Source organism: Triturus cristatus, chromosome 9 (assembly GCF_964204655.1).
Source record: "Triturus cristatus chromosome 9, aTriCri1.1, whole genome shotgun sequence".
Lineage (NCBI taxonomy): Eukaryota > Metazoa > Chordata > Amphibia > Caudata > Salamandridae > Triturus > Triturus cristatus.
In genome coordinates this window covers 330,277,375-330,296,571 of record NC_140592.1, presented here as the reverse complement: position 1 = coordinate 330,296,571, position 19,197 = coordinate 330,277,375, and the positions used below count along the sequence as shown (strand labels likewise).

Below are 19,197 nucleotides of genomic sequence, written 5' to 3'. Positions count from 1 at the left end.
CCCTATATTTTGTGTGATTTAGAGGTTGCTTTGCTGAATTACTCTGATTCTAAGGTGATGTTTAGTTTAGTAGAAGATCTTTTATGGGTAGGGCAAAAATCTCAGTATATTCCTAAATTAAATCTTGATTTGACAACAAGTGGCTTAGTTAAGTGGACCCAGCACTGGGTTGGATTGGTTCTGACTGCTGCTTACGTAAAAACCTGTGAGAATTAGAAGTAGCTCCAAGTTGGAGATTTGAAAGAAAGTAAACGCTGAAAATTGGAAACCTTGGGAATAGTATTAACTCCTGGATGACTATTTGTGGAGATAAAGATAATTTTCTTTCAACTTGATATTTTTTTAATTAGGCTACTCAGAAAACACAAATCAGCTGTCCAAGGACGTTTCAGTTACAGTGACCAGTGCCATTGTAGGCTGTAAATGTGATTATATTAACACACGATTAAGCTCAGGTATGGTAACATATCTAAGATCTTTAATGAACGTGAAGCCTAGATTATAAGACCACCAACCAGCCTTCCGGAAGGTCAACTCCCAACTGACTAAAAATAAATTCAGTTTGTAGCAAATCACAATTGACGTGCAAATTTTCCAGAGACATACCCAGCGATACAATCCGCTTCTAAAAGAAGCATGCATGCATGAGAACAGCCATTACACATACCCTGTACAACATCAATCAATAAGCTTTACCTATAGGTTCTACAGTATGCAGTATCCACAGCCATATGTAGTCTCCCAAAAACTCCCACATAACGCATAGCCTGAGGAATACTAGGTCTGTTGCATTTTGCATTACATTCAAGACACTTGGCGTGACTCCAAATCTGTACATGCAGAGTCCCTTTTACCTTACACAATATTTCACTTTATACATCTGAATGAGATCAATGTGATTACCACTGTCCAAGCTGGCTAGTTATAGAAATTCAAGAGTTTGATATTTTCATATGGTCAACTACAGATTGCTAATGCATTAATTAAATATTTCCTAAAATTAATAGATGATTTCTATTTCTAATAAGTGTAAATAGTTACTCAATTTAAAGGTTTCTGAATAGGATGAACTCAAAAAAGCTTTTACAATCTAAAAAGTGTCCAGGTGTGTATTGCATTCCTTTAGCCTTGCTATTTCAAATTTGGACCAAAGACATTTGCTATTCTCTCACTTGTTATCCATCTCTTTGGTGAGATTACCGGAGCGTGATTGCATTTTGTAACTTTTATATGGGGGATCAGTGTTGATAGATGGTAAGATTGTCTGTTAATTGTGAGCATCCAGAACCCACTGCTTTGAAAGGAGCAGTTATTTTTCTTTTGTGATTTCGTCTTGTTTTTTGGATGGTGGATGTAAGAAGTGACAGGAGCTTACCTAGGATTTGTGAGTATTAAGGCTGCTACTGCAGTATGGCTTTCCATCTTTCCCAATTTTAGAAGCATGGTTTAGTTTATTTTGAAAACCCATCTGTCTGTTTTCATTGAGCTGACTCGTCACCTTTTGTGTTGTGCTTTTTGCCAATCATTTTTTGTCGCTTAATTTTATTATACTTTCGTACACTGCAGGTTGTGCTGATCTAGTGTCCGAGAAAACGGCTGTTCCCACTCTACATCCCAGCCAATTCTAACAGAAATGTGGGGGGACCCACGACCCTCCAACCGAATGGATCCATTCCGGTAAGACTTAAAGCAAAATAAACATACCCATTTGATAAAATATACTACCCGGCTTAACCTAATCAACAGCTAACCTTTCGTGTCCCCTGGATGAGCTCCTTTAGGTCTTCTTTCTTGTATGAAAAAGATGCTGCTGTCTTCACATATTCTATTCACGGCAACAGTTCGTACTTAAGTTGTTTCATTCTAATAAATAAACCACTATTGTCATTGATACAAAGGGATTTTCACACTTTAAGGTGAACCACCCCATGATCAAACAGTTTTATGCTTTGAGACATGCCACTTTAGGCTGAAGGGTGTTCACTTTCACTGAATGTTACTTTTAATGATAGTTGTTAAAGGGGAGCTGTTGAATACTGAGTGGAGCTTTTAAAATAATTGAAAAATCCCCAGAGTATACTGTTTATGGTTTGGGGGTTTCGCAATGACCTAGTCATGGAATTACCGATTACTTTTTTTTTTCATGCAGGCTCTTTGTCCTCCATTGGACTTCTTCACCAAGTTCTCTTTTCTTGCTCTTTCAAGTCTTCACTTTCCTGCTCTCTCATTTCTGTATGTATTGCCTTGATGTCTCATTCCAGGTGTTGGCCCATTCCATATCTACCCTTGCTGTTTTGTCCCTGCTCTCCCCTTATATTCCTTTGTGCTGTTAATTTGTCGTGTACTGCAACTGTGGTACTTGTGTTGCCATACATCATTAAAGACTCACTTTGAGTTGAACGTCATGCTCATGATGACCAATATCTCCGGAGCTTTAACCGTTTTATTTTGTACTGCAGTCAGCGGTGCAAGTTTGTGTTTTCGAAGGGGTAAAGCAATAAACACGAATGGTACAGTCAAACGTAGTACTAGCTAAAAGATTGGTATCGTGAAGGGTTAATAGAAGCCTAATTGACTGCTGAGGTCAAAAGAGAGTTCCCAACTTTTTTAAGCAATACTGTGGTTTGAGCGGCTTATGATCTCGGCGGGACTTTATACTGGACCTACCACTTTTCTATTCATTTTAAGAGTTAATATATGTGATGGGTGTGCCTTCTAGAATTCTGTGAGTATGACAGGTATCACTTTTTTTCACATGTACATGCTGTTGTCATACAGTAGATCGCCCAACAGCTTTCGCACACTGATTTTGTATTACGGTAAACACATAAACACCACCATTATCATAAGCCTATATGCTGTAACCAAAGAGCAACTAAATTAATTGCTGCACATTATTTAGAGTGGGGAATTTTGGAAAAATAAGTCTTATTTTTGTAGATCTTATTTGCTGCACCCTTAACAGTATCATATTTTTAATGTTAATTAGATGTCATTTTGTATCACCATTCAAATTTGATGTTTGGTGTGGTTTGTTTTTGCACATGTTTTTACATGCTTTGGGTTAACATTGTTGTACTCCCTGTGTGATATTTCATTCAAACATTATACACTAAGCATTTGCCATAGAAAAGCTTCAGTTTACCCATAGAATCACTTACTTGCTTTGGGGACTCGCAGCTCTTTCCCTTAAGTCTTTTGTTGTGAAAACTTGCTAGGAGACATGGGCAGAGATGCTGTTCAGCAAAAGGCTATCTGAAACTGAACAGCAATTAATGCTGCCTGCACCTTAGTTCTGATGAGAAGACTTGTGGAACTTGGTTTCCGCTCCAGATACTTATCTGTAGATAGTTTCAAAGCATTAAAATGAAAATAGCAATCCCTTGTGATGCAATGACCTGTATCATCAGTTTTGGAACCATGAACTCTTAGTCTTCATGGAATCCTAACAAAATGCTTCTCTGTAATCATCCAAAAGAGTTTGGTTGTTCGATGGACACTGTATCATATGGTAGACGGGTTCCCTGTTTTTGTGTTCAGTAACTGAATAGGACCCACACTAAGGAATTCAGATTATCTTCGCCTAGAATGTCCTGCTGGTGGAACTGACTCCATTCAGTTTCTGCCCAAGATGCCACGCTAAGTATCCGTGGACCAACCTTCACCAGGTCCGCAACTTGTGCTCGTCTCCCAATCACAAGGAAAAGGACTGCAAGGGGTGCTGATTTTTTTCGATCCAAGAAGACTTTATGGGTCTGAAGGGCACGTCGCAGAGATGCGTCGCTGGGAGGTAGATGACACACCTGACATTTTCGGTCACCAGGATGTCGATGAGGAGGAACTCCACGAGTCCTCTGTGTGAGAAGTTGGCCTGGTATATGCTGCTCACTAATTCTAGTGATCACCTTGTACCATGCCAAACAACCCTTATGGTGGTGGTTGAAGTCAACCTTGATAGACAAGCTATCCTAGTGGTAGCGTGGACAGTGCAGTCTGCAGGCTAAACTCTTGAGGGCATGTGAAGCCAGCTGTTTTACCATATGTAACCTCCTTGAATACCAAATGAAAGGACACCACACCGATCTATATTCAAAATAAATATGTATTTATTTACTTGCAGTATCCCCTATACTCTTTATGAGCACAGAAGCACATTTGTTTAAAACAAGGCAGTGTTTAAATATACAAAAGTTGCACAATTATGGATGGGCCAGGTGGCCAGCTAAACCATATACTAAAATAGTGGTATAAGAACCACAAATATAAAGGAAAGAAGGCCTAGGGCCTTGGGAATCGCTGGGACGACAAGGAGCTAACTGTAGTTAGTGACCAGGAGGCCCATAGGATGCGTGTGCAGTGTGAAAAGTTACACACGTGCACCTATTGATTTCAATGGGTGCGTAAAAGTCACAAAGTTAAAGGAAAAGGAGTCTTCCAAATGGACCAGAACCTAACAACTTGCATCCTAGACACTAGAGATGTTTCTCTACCCAGGAGCACCTAGAGTGCCAGCGTTGCCTCGCCCACAGGAAGCGGGTGCATAGGGGTCAAAGTGCGTCGGGTTTCGTCGTGCAGGTCTATGGAGCCTGAGGATGAAGATGCTGCAGGCGGCCAGGCAGGAAGAGTTCCGGTGGATCCAAGGATGGATCTGAAGAGTAGACCTGCAAGCAGAGGGGACAATGTTCAAAGTCACTAGCCAGTGACCGGCAAGGAACCAGGCGATGTCAGGTGCCAACAGGTGAAGAAGGGAAGCTTGTCTCCGCAGCCACGTGGAAGTGAAGAGGTCGACGACGTCCAGGAGTCACTCACGAGCTGTCCCACGAAGGCTCTAGGTGATGGCGGTGTCGGCTTCTTGATCGGAGCAAACAGGCCTTGGCTAATGCAAGCCATGCAGGAATCGAGGAAAGCTTGGTGCTCTGGCCAGCAAGGTCAGAGGGGCTGCTCCTTTTCACAGGAATAAGGGCCAGTCTGGAGCAACCAGACCAGCAGTGTTACTTGTAGTTTTCGTCGCCAAGATGGCCACTAGCCAACGGGCCAGTAACCGGGATGACGCGTCGAGTGGCAAAAAGCAAAAGGGCCCCACGCAGATCTCGTGGATGCTGGAGGGCTGGTCTTTGGTGCAAATGCTGCTCAGTGTTGAGGCTTCTCAGGGCCCAAAGCACAGCGTTGAGGATGCCTCAGGTGCTGCGCAGTCAGCTGGTCGTGGACGTTCCAAGATGGCTGGTCCCACGTCTCTCGGTGCCTCCACGGGTCTCTTCTTTGCAGGGACTGTGGATCTGGCTCAGAGATGTCTGGGAGTCTGGGTCTTGTCGGGCTCTGGGCTCGGTCTCTGGCGGGAGGCGGCGGCAAAGCAGTCGTTGAGTCGCTGGATGGTGTCTGTATTCACAGGGTGGTCACTCCTTGGCCACAAGGGAGATTCTCTTCAGTCTTCTGTGCAACAGAACGTCTAAGTCCAGTAGTTCTTCTTATTAAAGTCGAGTTTCAGGATGATCTCAAGTCTTGGGACACAGCTCCTACTCTTACTCCAAATCTAGGGGCCGGATTACCTGCTAGGTCCCTCCTCTGAGGGGGGCGGTTACAACCCCCTTTCCTTTGTCCAGTTTCGCGCCAGGACTGGGGCTGGAGAGCCCCAGCTCCGGTTTGAACTGGCATATGCACAGGGACACCTTGTGTGCCCCAGGCATGTCTCAATCTATTCAGCCCTCCCTAACCCACTACATAAAATCCTGTCTGGGGTGGTGCAAGCACCTCCCCTGACAGGAAACCCATTGTCCACACCTCCCAAGCTGGAAGGACTCCCAGCAGCAGGGGGGCAGACTTGTGTCTGTGGTGGCAGAATCCATTTTGTGATGCTGAGGCTCTGTCTAACTTTACCCGGATTTCAGGTTAGGTACATGTCGTGTCCCTCTAGAAGGGTGGAATGCTACCCCCGTCGCCAGAATTGGCGAGGGGGTAGTATTCCAAATCGTATGACACCTTACTCGACATGTTTTGATAAAGCCAAACCAAAGTTAGCATTTGATCGCGAGGTACATAATGCACTTAAGAGTATATGGTATGACAATATCATGGAACAGCTAAAGGACGTTGTTCCAAAAGCTGCAGACAGGGTCAGCTCATGCCAGAGCACCATCTCACATGAAACCAAGCACTCTGCCTCCAGGATTGTCAAGGCCTGCCATAGGAGTGACTGATATGTTAGATATAGATATACTACATCTAAGTAAGAGGTGATTACACCAACTTACCCCAGCTGAGTGATCAGCCAGTTGTGTCAAATAGTGAGGCCAGGCCAGGGGTGGCATAATATATGCTGCAGCCCCTGGTAGGCCTTGGATACACCTATGCCCTAGGTACCTGGGGTACACTGTTACAGGGTCCAATAAGGTGAACCAGTTCCAATTGGTAATGCACCTAGCGTGCATTGGCATTAATTTAGGGAGAGAGCAGCAGGGCTGTGGGTCTGATTAGCAGGCCCACAGCCACACTAAGTCTTAAAACCAGTGAAGCAAAAGCGAAAATTTGGGGTGACCATAGGATAGCAGGCCCTACTCTCCTACACTCTGCAGCTGAGAAAGAGACTTTTTCCGTGCAGGTCTCTGACTTGAAGATCGATCCTCAACTGCAGAATCTTCCACTGGGTCAACATACCTTGAGTACTCACGCCCCCATGCTGCCACCTTAGAAACAGTTGGTTTCAACCGAACATACGGCTAAGGCCACCACTGCCAACAGGCAATGATCTGCACCAAACAGCTACATCTGCCCCGCCCTCCAGTTCTGCACTGAGCCGACACATCCTCTGCACCAAAAATCAAACCTGCATCAGCACTGAAAATTTCGGGACCGGGTTGGAACTCGGCACCGGGTACTCCAGTGGAGCTAATCCTCCAAACCATGCAGGACCGGCTCGATCCAAAGCAAGAGGATACATATCCATCTTCTGACTCGCCACATGCTAACAAAGACTGTGGTGTCTGTCGCCTCCATCAAAGCACCAACTCTCCTTTGAAGTAGCAATTGACTTGCGGGTGCCTCTAAAAAAGAGGAAGAAGGATAAGGTCACTAGCCGCTTCCACCCTCCTCCACCTGTTTCTCCACCACCATTACATTCAGAGAGAAGTTTGGGTGGTCTGCTGTGCCCCAAAAAGACATAATAGACCAGTCTGCGCAGAAGGATAAGTACAAGGGCATGGGAGTAATTGTCCTCAAAATCTTTTGGTATCCAGCAAGCTGCCAAAAGTGCACTTCTATTTGTCTGGTAAATAAATAGAAAATGACCCCTCCCCCCGATCTTTGGCTTGTATCAGATCATTATCAAAAGATATTTTGAGCTGAGTGTCCTCAGAATATGATGGTATTTCGAATCCAAATGATTTTGCCAAGAGGTTTCACCTATAAGAAGCAAAAAAAAAACCTGTCTTTACTGAGTGTTGGCCATGTGCCTATTCAATCATTGCAGTAATACATTAGACCAGGAATAGGGTGGAAGCATACATTAGGGCTTGTTTCCTGCAAGCCAAGAGATTCAGGGTGATGATCAATGGTACAAGTTACCATTCGTAGTGCATCATCATGCTGCTTGTTAGCATATTGAATATTAGTGACTTCTGATTGATACTCCACTCAGCTGAATCTATGGAAGCTAAAAGAAAATGGCAACTGTAGGAAAGTGCCCCTTTTTTGCATGATGATGATGCTCTTTGATTGTTCCCTGGGTTCCTGCCAACCAGGTGTGAGAAAATGGCTCTGTATATACTGTTCCTTAATAGGTACAGGGTGTACAGAGTTCACAGACCCCAAGGGTTTAACAGAGGTTAAAGTTAGATATAACCTTACTCTCCAAAGTGGTAGCCTGGTCGAGCAGTAAGGCAGTATCAGAGGACGTGTAAAGCATTTGTTGTACACACTCAGTCAGCAAATAGTTCTACACACTCAATAACTGAACTCTAGGCCAATGGTTTGTATATAAAAAAATATATGCTTGTTTTATTTTAGAACCAACACTTGGAATTAAAATATACTTTCTCGACAGATGTTTCATAAAAATACTTTTGTATATGCAATAGACTTTTTAGTAAACAGTTACAAATAGTTGCAGTAGGCAACTCTATTTCTAAACACAATACATTGAGCTCAATGATAAATTCAAATTATATGCAACAGATTACTTTTTAGATTACTTTTGTAATTCCAGGCTTGGATCCTAGATCCAGTCCTGGGTCAGTTCTCAGAATCAGCTGTTGAAAGTCGACTTTGGCACTGTAATGATTTTTAACTAATATTTAGCTATTTCAAAAGTGAGCACTTAGAAAATATTTCAGAGCAAACAATCAATGATTCCCTATGGAAGGAAATGTAGGTTACAGGTACAGTAGGTTATCGTTACTTTTGTAATCCAGTACTGGGTGTTTAGACTCAGTACTGGGACATTTATCCAAAACAGGTAAGTAATTACGTTTTCAGATGTTATACGATTTTTGAGGAATATTTAGAAATTGCAGAAATCAACACTTAGAAGAAATTTCACAGAAAAGCAGTCAATGGTCTCCTATGGAAGAAAAATGAGTTAAAGGTAAGTATAGTTGTGGGTACTTTTCAGAGTCAGTGCTGGGCACCAAGATCCAGCACTGGGAGCTCACCTAAGAGCAGGTGAGTAAATTCGTTCTTGGTACTCGGCTGGTTTTTGGTGAATATTTTTAGTTTTGAAAAGTTCACACTTAAAAGAATTTCTAAGAAAAAGCCAGTCAATGTTACCCTATGAGGAAAATGAAGTTAGCGGTTTAAGGGTAATTACTCGACTGGCAGAGTTAAAGTCCTGGGCATAGACTCAGGGGTCCCCCAGTGTCAGGTAGGTACAGTCAGTTCACCCTCAGCGGTTTCAGGACGGCCGGGTGCAGAGAGAGTTGGGCCCAATGTTATCCTATGAGGGATAGGGGGGCCTGGGTTGGTGGCTGCTGTCGGGCAAGCCACGCGGCTGTGGGAGCTGGGCTCCTGCTCACTTACTCAGGGCAAGTGGGGAAGTAGGTTAGAGTAGAGTTTTCACTGCCAGGGCCACTCGGGCAGCTGGGTGCAGGGTGCTTTTGAGCCGTCGGGCGCTCAATTGATTTCTATGGGAAATCTCCGGTTTGGAAAATGACTGCAGGCTCGGGGACGAGGACTCTTCAGGTGCCACCACCACTTAGAGGGGTAAGTTGGGTAGTTGGAGGATAGGTAGGTACCCCGAGATTGGACACAGAGGGCCGTGGGGCGCCGGGTGCAGGGGTGCCTTTTGATGTCGGAAATCTTACCCTCTTGTTGATCGCGGTTGGGGTGGCACTCTGTTCTGAGGCCACAAGCTTCTTCAGGATAGTCGAGGGGGGTCCTTGGGTGCCGTACTCGGGGTCACAGTCGCCGTAGGGTCGTCCTCGTGGGTTTAGTTCACTCCAGCACCGGCCAGGCTTGGCGGGTGCAGAGTGGGCTGGGATCGCGGTTCCGGGCTGCTGCCAGGGGTGAAAGGTAGGTTCTGAGTAGAGCCTCTACTCATGGGAGTCCCAGGGGATCAGAGTTCAAAGGTAGCCAGGTCCTCTGGGGTTTCTGAGGTTGCTGGCCACAAGAGATGCTGGGTTTGGAGCAGGAGCAAGTCCGAGGTCGACAGGCCGGTAGGGCTGGGGCCAAAGCAGTTGGTGTCTCCCTCTCCTTTGCAGCTGCAGGGCAGGTCTTCTTTTCTTCTCGCTCTTCTTGTAGTTTTGGAATCTGGAATCTGGGGAAGGAAGGTTCAGGGTGCCCCTAAATACTAGATTTAGGGGCGTTACAGATAGGTGAAGGCCAGGGACCAATGGGTCCTTGTCCTGGGGTGGGTACACCCCCTATCCTGCCCCTCTCCTGTGGGAGGGGGGCAGTAGCCTAATCCTGATAGGGTAGGGCCTCCCATCTTCAAGATGGCGAGAGCCCGGAGATGTGCTTCACCTCGCCTCCCCCACCTGAGGGGTGGGGTGGGCAGGCTAGCACATCCCCTGTCCTTGTATGGGGTTTCCGGCCAAGTTTCCCGCCAGAGTGGGGGGTTGCAGTGGCCTGGGGAAACTCCTAGAGGCGGCAGGCCTTTGAAGCTTCCCTTTGCTCACCCTGGGGGAGGAGATCTATCACCTCACCCAGGATGTGCATTGTTGCAGGCCCGGGAGAGCAAGGGCTCTCCCACCCAGGGGTCCAGCAACGTGTCTGCTGTGTGGCAGCCTCAGAGCAGACGTGGATTGTAGGTTGTAGGAGGGCATCTCTAAGATGCCCTCTGGGGTGCTTGGTACATTAAATCTCACACTGGCATCAGTGTGGGTTTAATGTGCTGAGAAGTTTGATACCAAACTTCCCAGTCTTTAGTGTTGCCATTATGGTGCACTGGAGCTCGTGTTTGACGAGCTCTCAGCACCATGTACTCTTAAATGGCAGCACTGCACTTACAGTGCCCGGGAATGGACCTGGGTACTGTAGGGGCACAGGGCTCCTGTGCCCACACCATGGGCATAAGGCACCCAGCCAGAGGGGTGACTGACATATGCCTTGGCAGTGTGGGTGTTGGGCATGGCACACAGAGATGCGTGCCATGTCGACTCTTCATTTTGTCCTGCACCCAGACACTCAGCCTGCAAAGGCAGTGTGTGTGTGTAAGGGTACAGGGCCCCTAAGGGTGGCACAATGAGTGCTGCAGCCCTTAGGGGTCTTCCCTGGTCACAAGGCCCTGGGTACCTAGGGTACCATTTACTAGGGGCTGACATGTGGCCAGGGTTTGCCAATTTGGAGTTTGTGTGTTTTAAGGAAGGAACATAGGCCCTGGGCACCTGATTGGCAGGAGTCCAGGGTACACTCAGTCAAAGTACATTCAGCAAAAGTGGGGGCATACCATGCAAGAAAGAGGGCACTTTCTCACACCAGGTACCCTGGGTCTATGTTCTTTACCTAAAACTGTACCGTGTCCCCCCAAATTGACACCTCTCTGGCCACATGCAAGTCCCTTGTTAAAGGTACCAAGGGCCCTGTGACCAGAGAAGGCCTCTAAGGGCTGCAGCACTTATTGTGCCACCCTCGGAGGTCCTTTACCTTAACATCTACACCCTGCCATTACAGGCTGAGTGTTTTGGTGCTGAGAAAAGTGAAGTCGGCCTAGAACCCACTGCCTATGACATAGGTCAGCCACCCCTCTAGCTGGGTGCACTATGCCATTGGTGAGGGTACACGTGCATGAGCCCTGTACCCCTACAGTGTCAAAGTCTATTCTTATACATTGTAAATGCAGTAAAGCCATAAAGAGTGTATGGTCTGGGAGTTTATCATTACAAACTCTGCAGCACAATAATCGCTTTACTGAAATCTGGGAAGTTTGGTGCAGACTTCTCAGCACATTAAACTCACACTGATGCCAGTGTGGGATTTAATGAAAAATGCACTCAGAGGGCATCTTAAAGATGCCCCCTGAAAAAACTACCTAACTCTAGTTTCCTGGCTGACCAGCTGCCACCCCAGACATGTTTCTGGATGCCTGGGTCGAGAGCCTCACGATCTCATTGTCTAGAAACAAAACACATCCAGGGCAGAGGTGCCAAGCCTCCTCCCCCAGGATGGGCAGGGTCTACAAAGGGGAAGCTTCAAAGGCTTGCCTCCTTTGTAAGCTGACCCACCCATTTGCTGCCCCCAGCATCTGGCCCCCACCGGTTCTGCCAACACCCCCCCCCCCCCCGGGCGGGAGAAACAGCGGTAAAACTAAAATAGGAGAGGTGTGCCCACCTTTGCCAACCCCACCCCTCAGTTGGGGGAGGTGAGGTGAAGCACAACTCAGTTCCCGCCATCTTGAAGATGGGGGACCCAGCCAACCAGAGTGAGGCTTATGCCCACCTCCGACTGAAAGGTTGGCATAATAGAGGGTGTACCCACCCCAAAGAAGGGGCCCATTGGTCTCAACCTGTACCTACCTGAAACGCCCTTAAATCTAGTATTTACCCTAAATCTAGTATTTAGGGGCAACCCGAACCTTACCTCCTCAGACAGTAAGAAACGAGGAGGAGGACCGAAAAGCCGTGCTGGAGGAAGAAGAGGTCACCAACTGACTTTGTCCCAGCTCTACTGGCCTGTCCTGGTCCTGCAAATCCTGACACCAAAAGACACCCCTGCACCTGATGCCCTATGGCCTTGGGTGGCCCAACCGATGGTGTCCTTGCATCCCACGACATCCCAACTGGTGGTCGCCTCCAGAAGATCTGCGTCCCCGAGCCTGCAGTGTTTGTTGAAACTGGAGAATCCCCATTGGACACAGGACACCGATGCCAAAACAGCACTCTGCACCCAGTCGCCCCAGTGGCTGCACTTTGGGTGCTAACTTGAACCCCCTTTTGCCCTGAGCTAAACCCTAGGAGCTTTGCTCCCTCAACCATGTGGCCTGCTCGTCAGCAGCCACCCACCAGAGGCACTCTATCCCCTAATGGATAACATTGGGCCTCATCACTCTGCATGCGGCTGCGCTAGTAACGCAGAGGGTGCTTTATGAGTTCATCCTTTACCCTGGGGGAACCCCGGTTCTAATCCCTGAAACTCAAGGCCGTTTAATACGTGCAAAACGATTACCCCATTTTTCTCCACAGGATTGCATTGACTATTTTCCTCTGAAAAGCATCTAAGTGTTGAGGGTGTTTTGATTGGAAATCTAAGAAATTGAGTTATGATAAAAATAGTTTTACTCCCCTTTTCTCCAGGAAATATCGCAGTGTGATATCTAGGCACACTAAGTAGCAAAAGTAATCTGAAAAGCAACTTAAAAAGTAATCACAAAGTGCAAAGTAACTGAAAAATAATAACTGTTTCTGAACATTCGACCTTCCTGTATCTACATTCAACGGCATTATCAGAAAAGTACTATTTTTATTTACCTGCACCAAGTCTGGCTTGGTTCTAAAAATAAAGAAAATAAATATTTTTATGCAAAACAATTGGTCAGAGTTCAGTCTTTGAGTGGCTGGAATCATTTCTTGCCTGAGTGTGTACAATAAATGCTTAACACTACCCTCTGATAAAACCTTTCTGCTCGCCCCCACTACCAGAAATGGAGAGTAAGATATTCTCTCCTTTAACCTCTGAAAGCCTTTGGGGATTCCATGGCCTCTGTACACACTATACCTTACTTTTTCGGAATAGTATATACAGAGCCAGCTTCTTACAGCCTTTCCCTCTGATGCAGATTCACCACTCTGCTGAACTCAGGTGTCCAACCTACTAAATTATGTCCTTTCCAGACTTTTTTACTATAATAAGTCATAACCGTCTTCTCTACACACGCTTGGTATCAGATTTATTCTAAAATGGTTCCAGACGATTGAGGACAGAGTTAATAATTCCCCTTTTGGCATTGACGTCTTTTGGTGCGGGTATCTAACAGTCTTTCAGAATGCTGCATTTGTGATCATGAAGAATAATCCTATACAGTCCTGAAGGCATTTTTGTAATTAAAAATGTATACAAATTTCAGATTTAAATTCTGTCTGCTTGTCATAACATAATTATTCTGAAAGTTGACTTACCGAAACCTAGCTGCAGTCTTGGTAGGCAACATTAGAGCAACAAAGAAAGTTACTGCTTTTTTCACTTGACATAACTCATTAGAGGCAAATCTCAAAGTCACTGAAGTTGAAGTGGATCAATTTCTGTCGGCCAGCTGTTTTGTGACCTTTGTTTCAGCTAAATTATTTGGCAAACTTTTAATGGTTATATCTGATTAGATAATGCCATTTGTTTTCACAGAAAACCTGTTTTGTTTACCGTACTTTTTGGAGAGCTTCAAAGTTGAATATTCCGTTTTGTTTCCCACTTTTATTATACAAGTGCAATCGCCTGGCTGTTTAATTGTAAAAAACAATATAGCAATTTACTGGCAGTTGTACATAAAACTACAAGCAAGCCTCAGGATATTCTGGAATTCCTAAAAGAATGCGGCTCATTCCACTCAAGCCGAGACTGCTAGCATGCAGAGTACCTGTCGTGGATACCTGTCAAGCTGCTACAGGGGCATCAGTGCCCAAGTTCACAAAGTGCTATTCCTTAGTGTGATCCTTTGGGATAGGCATTTTACCTGTTCCATTCCACCACCGGTGGGGGAACTGCTTTGGTATCTATTCAGAATGTAAGGAATCTGCGGTTAGAAGCACCCGTCAGAAGAACAAGTTACTTACCTTTGGTAACACTTTTCTTGCTTGATAATCTATCAAACTGCAAGTTCCTCACATGGACTATCTCCAGATCTAAAAAATGTCCCAGCCTAGAGATTTGCACACTAGGCTTGGAGGAGTCTTAGAAAGCAACTGACTTGGATGGTAATCGATCCCTGCCACAGCTGCCTGGTAGACTTGGGAGTTGTCAATTGTTTTAATGGAGTATGTGCAACTACTGATTAAAGCTGTAGGCTCTCTTTCTCCACTTGATACATGACCAGCCAAAGACACTCAGTGCTGTGCTGATGTTCTAGCCCCTCAGATTCATGCATTGGTCAATTCTTCCTTTACTGCATCTTTAGTCCCCACAGACTGGAAAAAGCCATGTATTATTGTTCTCCTGAAAAAGCCTTCGCTGGATGACAAAATTCAGAGCAATTAAAGTCCCCTTTCGTTTTTACCATTCATTGCAAATATTAAGGAGAAGGAGTTAAAGTCCCACTTAATGACATTTATTGCCTTTCACATTTTCTTGGAATCTTCAGAACAAGGCTTTAGGTACGAAGGTGGCTGTCATTGCAATTCAAGATGAGCGTCAAAAAAATCTTTTGGTATCTAGGATAGCTGTCAGCCTTAGTCCTATTAGACGTGCCCACTGTTGTTGAGAATGTTTTCACAAGGTTCTGATCACCAGATTACAATAATAATGTTTTAAAGTCTGGTTCTAGACTGGATTGCTTCTTTTCTTTCAGATTGCTGTTGTCTAGAAGCGATTGTAACTTCGCATTGGTCGCTCTCAGTTACGCGTTTTGTGGTGTTTCCCCAGGTTTGCCTTTGAGCTCGCTTTTCAGTTACTTTTTGGGTTAGTTAATTAGCTTTTTTCGATTATATACCATGTATTATGGGCTGCACCCAGTTACTTCTAAAATTAGCTGGAAGTTCTGCATCCTTCTAAATCTTGTAAATTTCTTTGATGGATTACATTAGCTGGAAGCTAAATGCAGAAAAGATTGGTAGTTGTCCTGGGTGGTTACTCCTTGATCTGGTTAACTGCTTCGTGGCTCGAGTCCCTACGCAGTTGTCCAGTTCCTTCCTGAGCTGAAAAAGAGTGTTGTTAGATATGTCCTCAAACCTCTCTATTTAAGTACTCTTCAAAGTACTTCCTTTTATTTTACAAAAGTGCAGTTTCAAGGTAATTCAGTCTATGGTAGGGGTCAGATTTGACTATGCGAATGCTTAAGACTTGAGCCTCCCAGCTGCTATGATCTACCGTATTCAGCGGGTGCAGAAAATGGTCATGAGGCTCTTTTTTGAGCTTCCACGCTTGGCCCATGTTGGGTCATTAAAAAAAATCTGGTGGTGATTAGTAGTCTTTGTCTTGTCTTTTAAAGCTTTTATTTTCTAATCTGAGAGTTCTCTAGGCGAGGAAAGTGTTGAATAAGCGGCTGCCAGGTGTGAGAGAGTGCCATCCCTCTCGCATGGTATGCCCCCACTTTTTGCTGAATGTACTTTGACTGAGTGTGCCCTGGACTCCTGCCAATCAGGTGCCCAGGGCCTATGTTCCTTACCTAAAACCCAAATTGTCAAACGCTGGCCACATGTCAGCCCCTAGTAAATGGTACCCAGGCCAGGGCCTTGTGACCAGGGAAGGCCTCTAAGGGCTGCAGCACTTATTGTGCCACCCTTAGAGGCCCTGTACCCTAACACAAACACACTGCCCTTGCAGGCTGAGTGTCTGGGTACAAGAAAAAACAGTGAGTCGACATGGCCCACATCCCTGTGTGCCATGCCCACAACCTGCCCTATCATACAACAGCCACCCCTCTAGCTGGGTGCCCTATTCCAGTGGTGTGGGCACAGGAACATGAGCCCTGTGCCCCTACAGTACCCAGGTCCATTCCTGGGCACTGTAAGTGCAGTGCTGCCATTTAAGAGTATATGGTGTTGGGAGCTCGTCAAACACGAACTCCACGGCACCATGATGGCAACACTGAAGACTGAGAAGTTTGGTATCAAACTTCTCAGCACATTAAACCCGCACTGATGCCAGTGTGGGATTTAATGTACAATGCACTACAGATGGCATCTTAGAGATGCCCCCTGAAACCTAACCTACAATCCACGTCTTGTCTGAGAGGCTGCCTAGGCTGTCACACAGCAGACATGTTGCTGGACCCCTGGGTGGAGAGCCCCCGCTTTCCTGTGCCTGCAACAATGCACATGGTGGGCGAGGTGCTAGGTCTCCTCCCCCAGGATGGGCGGGGGGAAGCTTCAAAGGCATGCCAGGCCACTTGCTTTACTCAGCAACTGGCCCCCACCGGTTCTGGCCCCCACTCTGGCGGGAAGACTGGCCGTAAACTCCAAGTAAGGACAAGGGATGCGCCAGCCCTGCCAACCCCACCCCTCAGGTGGGGAGGCGTGGTGAAGCACATCTCCGGGCCCTCGCCATCTTGAAGATGGGGAGCCCTACCCAATCAGGACTAGGCCACTGCCCCCCATCCCACAGGAGAGTGGCAGGATAGGGGGTGTACCCACCCCAGGACAGGGACCCAGTGGTCCCTGCCCTTTACCTACCTGTAACGCCCCTAAATTTAGTATTTAGGGGCACCCTGAACCTTCCTTCCTTAGATTCCAGATTCTAAAACAGCAATGAAGATCAAGACGAAAGAAGACCTGCCGTGCAGCTGCTAAGAAGAGGAAGACACCAACTGCTTTGGCCCCAGCCCTACCGGCCTGTCGATCCTCGAACCTGCTCCTGCTAAATCCCGGCACCTCCTGTGGCCAGCAACCTCACAAACCCCAGAGGACCTGGCTACCTTGTGACTCTGAGCACCTGGGACTCACACGAGCAGTGGCTCTGCTCAAAGCAAGTAGCTAACCCCTGGCACCAGCCCGGAACCGCGAACCCTGCACACACTGCACCCGCCAAGCCTGGCCTGTGCAGGAGTGGACAAAGACGCTGAGGACGTCCCCCCAGCGACTGACCCCGAACCCGGCACCCAAGGACTCACCTCGACACTCCTGACGACACCTGCAGCCTCAGAACCAGGGACCCACCCCTACTGCACAGGGTACGATTTCCCGACACCAAAAGGAACCCCTGCACGCGGCGCCCTGCGGCCCCCTGTGCCCGACTCCTGGGCACCTACCTATCCTCCAACTACCCAACTTACCTCTCGAAGTGGTGGGCACACCTGAAGAATCTTCGCCCCGAGCTTGCAGCCTTTGTTCGTCCTTGAGCTTTTCCATTGCAATCCATTGAGCGCCCGAAGGCTCAAAAGCACCCTGCACCCAGCCGCCCTGGCAGTGCAACTTCTACTCCTACCTACTTCCCCATTTGCCCTGAGCAAGTGACCAGGAGCCCAGCTCCCACAGCCGCGTGGCCTGCTAGTCAGCAGCCACCAACCAAGGGCCCCCTGCCTCCCATAGGATAACATTGGGCCTAACTCACTCTGCACCCGGCTGCCCCTGTGCCGCTGAGGGTGTAACAACTACTTACCTGACCCTGGGAAATCCCTGAGTCTATGCCCAGAACCTTAACTCTGCCAGTCTAGTACTTACCCAAAAGCCGATAACTCACTTTTCTTCCATAGGGTAACATTGACTGGTTTCTCTTGAAATTTCTTCTAATTGTGTAGTTTCTAAACTTTAAAATATTCACCTAAAATCCACCGAGTAACGGAAATACTCACCTGCTTTTAGGAGAGATTCCAGTGCTGGATCTTGGCGCCCAGCACTGACCCTGAAAAGTACTCCCAACCGTACTTACCACTAACTCAGTTTTCTTCCATAGGAAACCTTTGACTTTTTCTGTGAAATTTCTTCTAAAGTGTTGATTTTGCAAACTTCTAAATATTCCTTAAATATCGCCTGTATAACTTAAACGCAATTTCTCAACTGCTTACAGGTGGTACACTAGTGCAGGATCCAGGATCCAGGATCCAACACTGGTCTAGAAAAACGTAACCATAGCCCCACTTACCTGCTAAGTTAATTTCCTTCCATAGGATAACATTGGTAATTTGATCAGACAAAGTTTCTGAGTGTCAAGTATTTACTCGTTTCCAAGAACTGTCCCAGGACTGAATCTAGGATCCAGTCCTGGAGTTAGAAAAGTATCAATTGCATATAACTTAACATTCCCATTGAGCTCTATGTATTATTGTGTTTGAAATTGTGTTGCCTATTGCAACAAACTGTAACTATTGCATTCCAAGTCAATTGTCTTTTGCAAAGTATTTAACTAAAGCATCTCCTTCTGAGAAAGTATATTTTGATACCTCTTATTGGTTCTAAAATAAGACAATCATATTTTTATATACAAACCATTGGCCTAGAGTTCAGTTCTTGAGTGTGTGAGACCATTTGCTGACTGAGTGTGTACAACAAATGCTTTACACTGTCTTCTGATACTGCCTTACTGCTCGACCAAGCTACCACTTTAGAGAGTAAGGTTATATCTAACTTTAGCCTCTGGCAAACCTCTGGGGACTGGGGACTCTATACACACTGTACCTATTTGGGAACAGTATATATAGAGCCACCTTCCTACACCAGGTTGGAGGAAATTTAGTGTCTGTGATTAAGACGGGCAGTTAGTTCCAGAGTCATGACATGCCAGAGATGAAGGAACCATGTCGAGATGGGTGAGGGGTGGTGGTTTCCAGTAGAGGGCTATGGATTGTCTTGCCGCCCCCACCATCTGCGGTATGAGGCACCAGTCAGAGTGGGTCATAGCAAGAAGCCGAGAAGGTCTAATGCCTAGTAAGGTCACCATGGGGAAGCTTGGTATGGGCAAGCCCACTGTGTCCTTAATGTGACTGAGGACTTCTTTCCAGAAGATAACCAGGGCGGGGAAGGTCCACTAGATGTGAATAAATTCGCCTATTGCAGTTTTGCATCTCCAACACATCAGGGAGAGGTTTGGGCATATCTTCCGAGAGGCGGGCAGGTGTGTAATACAGTTGCGTCATCAATTTGTAGGCTTATGCGTGTTGGGGAATGCTTCTGTAAATGTTTGGAATATCGCGCC

The 19,197-nt window shown here is 46.4% G+C and overlaps 1 protein-coding gene across 5 annotated transcripts in view; it reads left to right on the top strand.

Moving 5' to 3' along the window:
• Window positions 1-19,197, top strand: part of LOC146797866 (RNA-binding protein 6-like) — a 1,129,330-nt gene that overhangs the window by 38,814 nt on the left and 1,071,319 nt on the right. For all 5 annotated transcript variants that reach the window (XM_085625068.1, XM_085625070.1, XM_085625069.1 and 2 more), the window contains exon 2: window positions 1,567-1,677. In XM_085625068.1, coding sequence (XP_085481194.1) covers window positions 1,634-1,677 — 44 coding nt within the window. In that variant the 5' untranslated portion in view covers window positions 1,567-1,633. The remainder of the gene's footprint in view (window positions 1-1,566; window positions 1,678-19,197) is intronic.